The sequence below is a fragment of the Gloeophyllum trabeum genome (assembly GCF_000344685.1).
Source record: "Gloeophyllum trabeum ATCC 11539 unplaced genomic scaffold GLOTRscaffold_00017, whole genome shotgun sequence".
In the NCBI taxonomy this organism is placed as follows: Eukaryota; Fungi; Basidiomycota; class Agaricomycetes; order Gloeophyllales; family Gloeophyllaceae; genus Gloeophyllum; species Gloeophyllum trabeum.
This window is the reverse complement of record NW_006920426.1, coordinates 303229-306895: the sequence shown is the minus strand read 5'-3', so window position 1 is coordinate 306895 and position 3667 is coordinate 303229. Positions and strand designations below refer to the sequence as shown.

General features: G+C 53.9%; 2 protein-coding genes across 2 annotated transcripts in view; both read right to left on the bottom strand.

Moving 5' to 3' along the window:
• Positions 1–20: 20 nt before the first annotated feature.
• GLOTRDRAFT_133360 (uncharacterized protein) lies at positions 21–960 on the bottom strand (the record flags this gene model as incomplete). The annotated part of the gene is made up of 4 exons (XM_007872286.1): positions 21–185; positions 241–333; positions 387–455; positions 536–960. Coding segments are annotated over 4 exons (752 nt in total), but the record flags the coding sequence as incomplete, so codon positions are not given.
• Positions 961–1461: 501 nt separating this feature from the next.
• Positions 1462–3667, bottom strand: part of GLOTRDRAFT_49718 (uncharacterized protein) — a gene marked incomplete at both ends in the record, with an annotated part of 4710 nt that continues 2504 nt past the window's right edge. Inside the window, 5 exons of the mRNA XM_007872213.1 lie at positions 1462–2184; positions 2233–2665; positions 2718–2920; positions 2999–3070; positions 3123–3358. Of these exons, the coding sequence (XP_007870404.1) occupies positions 1462–2184; positions 2233–2665; positions 2718–2920; positions 2999–3070; positions 3123–3358 (1667 nt within the window). The remainder of the gene's footprint in view (positions 2185–2232; positions 2666–2717; positions 2921–2998; positions 3071–3122; positions 3359–3667) is intronic.

Sequence of the window (3667 nt, the reverse complement as noted above, 5' to 3'; positions counted from 1 at the left end):
TGTCAAGCAGCCCGAGGAACGCGGTTGTGACGAAGAAGATCGAGAAGGTGTTGATCTTGTAGAGCGCGGCCCAGCCCTCGATGTCCTCGTTCGCGAAGAGCGCGAGCCCGAACGTGTCCGCGTCCTTACGCTCCGGCGCCTGCGGGTCGTTCATGAAGCCCGAGCGGGGGCCTGTCTGGCCGGCGCTAGTGGGGAGGGGGGACATGTCAGAGCGGCTTGCAGGAGGAGAGGAGAACCCACTTGTTCACGAGAACGTGCAGACGCCCATCCTTCTCCTCGACCTCCTTCCGCGCGTACATGATGCTCTCCTTGTCCGTCGCATCCATGGCCAGCCTGCGTACATCCAATCAACACTAGCCCGCCGTCCACTAGTGAACAGCACTCACGGCACGAGCGACCCGTTCTCGCCACTCGCCTTCCACTCCCCCGCCACCTTCTCCAGCACCTCCTTCCGCCTGCCCGTAATATACACCTTCGCGCCGTGCTCGTCGACGCGCTCGGTCTCAGCGCCGGGCGGCTCGGCGAGAGCGGGGACTTGGGCGTCGGCGTCGGCGGGGGCGGGGGCGCGGGGACCGGGAGCGCGGGAGACGGCAGAGGGGACGGGAAGGCGAGCACCGACGCGCCCGGCGAGAGGTTCGCGAACGGGTCGTCGGGCAGCAGGTCCCCGGACGGCGGCGAGCTGCCCGGCTGCGGCGCGGGGAAGGGCAGGTCCACCTCGCCGTGGTGCACCAGGTCCGCGTAGGACGACGCGAGCGAGGACGAGGACGGCTGCCGCGCGTGCGCGGGCCGCGGGCGCGGGCGCGGGACTTCGGAGAACGCGCGCGTGCGGGAGGAGAGCGGGGGGTCTGGCCACGCGGGGTCGCGCTGCCTCGGCGCGGTCGTGGGGGACTGCGGCTGGGAGGAGGAGAGGAATTTGGAGGGGACGAAGATCGACTGCAGCGAGGGCCGCTTTTTCGGCATTTTGGGGAAGGAATGTGTGCTGGGTGAAGGAGCGGTGGATGGGCGGCGGCGCCGTTTGTACAGCGAGGCGAAAGGAGCGTAGCTAACCTATGCCGGAGGGGGTGATAGTTAGCCACTGTCCAAAGGCGCGTCCGACACCCATAGGGAGTGAAACTTGGCATTATACAGGATATGAATGAATGGCTCTCCCCAACGAAATCTCGCCCAATACAAAGGGCGCGTATTACGCGTAAGAAGATCAGACCCTGACCGTCATGACGCCGGCATTACTGCCGGTCTCCGGAGCTGTATCCGCACTGTGCAGTGTTGTGCCGGTCGACCGTCGACCGTGGAAATAGTCCACCGGAATGATCCGCGATCGCGAGCCGCGCGCCAGAGCATGTCTCAGCCAATCGCGTGCCAGCCTCTTGCCGGTCATTCGGCAAAGGGAACCACGGCGCCATCGACTGTCTCGAATAAACAACCCTGTAGCATACTATTCCACCCAGATGTACAGTGAAACTACATAGCCAATACAGCACCTGCAGCATCATCCAGTGTGAAGTCTGCCTCCACTTCCTCCCCCTCAGCATCCAAGTCCAGTAGTTGGTACAGCTCTAGTTCATCATCAAGGCTCCGACGAGGCTTCTCGGCATATTCTGCAGTCCAGTATTGAGTAGAGAAGTCGAAAATTTCAGTTAGTTTCAATGAAATCTTGGATGGATATGGGGTCTCTGTGTCCTCTGTGTCCTCCTCGATCATCTGCTCAAGTGTTGCAGCAATATTCCTGATAGTATTGTGTCGTTCTGCACCCTCCAGGGACTGGGAAGTTGTAGCACCAGCAGGGTCATCTGTAGGTGTTGAGAATGCTGGTCTTGGTGCAGAAGGTGGTATGGGTTCTGATCCAGAACCAGAAGCATCTTGGGAAGGAGGATGGCCAGGGTCCATAGCCTGAGGTGGTGGTCTTGCACCCCCGAGATGACGCTTGAGACGTTGCTGTACATCATTTCGCACATGCTCGTCACGGAGATGCATTTTCAATTCTGCCAGTGATAGCATGGTCTTCTCCCCAAGTCGGTTCCGTAACTTTGTGAGGATGAGTCCGAAGGTGCTGAACAAACGCTCGCATGATGCAGAATTGGCACAAATGGACAGGATATGGTTTGCTAGCTTCACCAACGGTGATGGCTCTGAACCTGCATAAGAGAACCCTTTCCATACATTCAGAGGGTCAGGGCTCTCTCCCTGTTGCAGCATAAATATTTATAGAATGTATGGGTATTGAAAACTCACTTTTAGGTATGCACCAGCTGCAATCTGGCTTGAGTATTCTGCAAGACCATCATAAGTATTCCTATCTTCCATATATTCCATCAGCTCTGTGTTCAGGGTGCTTGGTGTATTGCAAGAAAAGAATCGGGTCCACAGTCTTGACATCAGCATATAGATGCGGGCATTATTGAAGATGGCAATACGCTGAAAGGGCTTGGTCTTATAAAAGGGGTTAAGAATCACAGCTGCAATGAAAACATCCTGGTCCGCCTTCTCCCACCGGCGTTCAAGGCTAGAGACAATCACCTCAACAACTGTCTTGTCGGCAGGATCAGTCATGCTTGAGTACTGCATGACAAAAAGACCAAATGTCAATAGCACTTGATCCAAGCGACAGTGTGCTGCTTGTGTGATGTGTGCCGCAATTGCAAGTGGTTCAAGATGATTTTTGATCCTGCAAATCAAACGATGAGTAGGCAATTTCATATATTTGTTGTCATGCATACCTTGCGAGATGATGCCAGAACAAGCTGTTCTTGATGATGGGAATCATCTTTTCTGTCTTGGCACGAGAGACAGCATCACCTGATGCATATAGTTGCGGGTGCTCTGCAAGTAGTTCCAAGGATGTCTTCACCTCTAGAAGACGACGGTATGCCAAATAATGAGCCGTCCAGCGTGTGAGTACAGCTCTGATGATTGTGAGAGCCTTGCCATGAGGCATCTGCAGTTGAATGTCACGGAGAAGGACCAGGAGGAAAGTGCGACTCCGCAACCATGCAATTACTTCATTAGCCATGTCAGCATATGTGAAAAACCATTCTGATGACTTGAAATAGTCGCCGACAACAAGGTTAATCTGCAAATAAGTCAGCAAGTTATCATAACAATTTCCTGAAATTTCTGCATACTTGATGAGCGTAACAGTCAGGAGTAACCAGTTGTGGTCTCTCAAGGAGGAGCTTCTTCCTTGCACTCCTGGATTCTCCACTACAATCTGATGTCACTGCTACCACTGTAACACCCCAGTCCCGCTCGGCAGTTTGGATAACTTCACGGAGCATGAGCAAAAGATTATCTGCATTTTTCACCTGATTGGTAGTATCATCAAGGGGCCAACGGCCAGAAAACGCGCGACGGCAACCCCCTAAAGTGAACAGGACCCTGAAAGCATCACATAAGAGAGAGGACCACCTTGATAAGGCAATTTGTGGCGGCTCCTCTTCTGCCTGGGTTTATGTTTTGTGTGGTCGATTGTCGGGAATCAACAAGCCTCTGTCATCCATGTACACATAGGTAATAGCTTATAACTACTTATATATATCTTTGATCCCTAAGATCACATTGTTCAGTGCTGAAAGATCCCAAACACTTCTCAGTCGATGATATTTCTGCACTGACTCAGACATACAGGAACACCTCTCTACTTCCTGATGCATAAGACTGGTNAACAAAC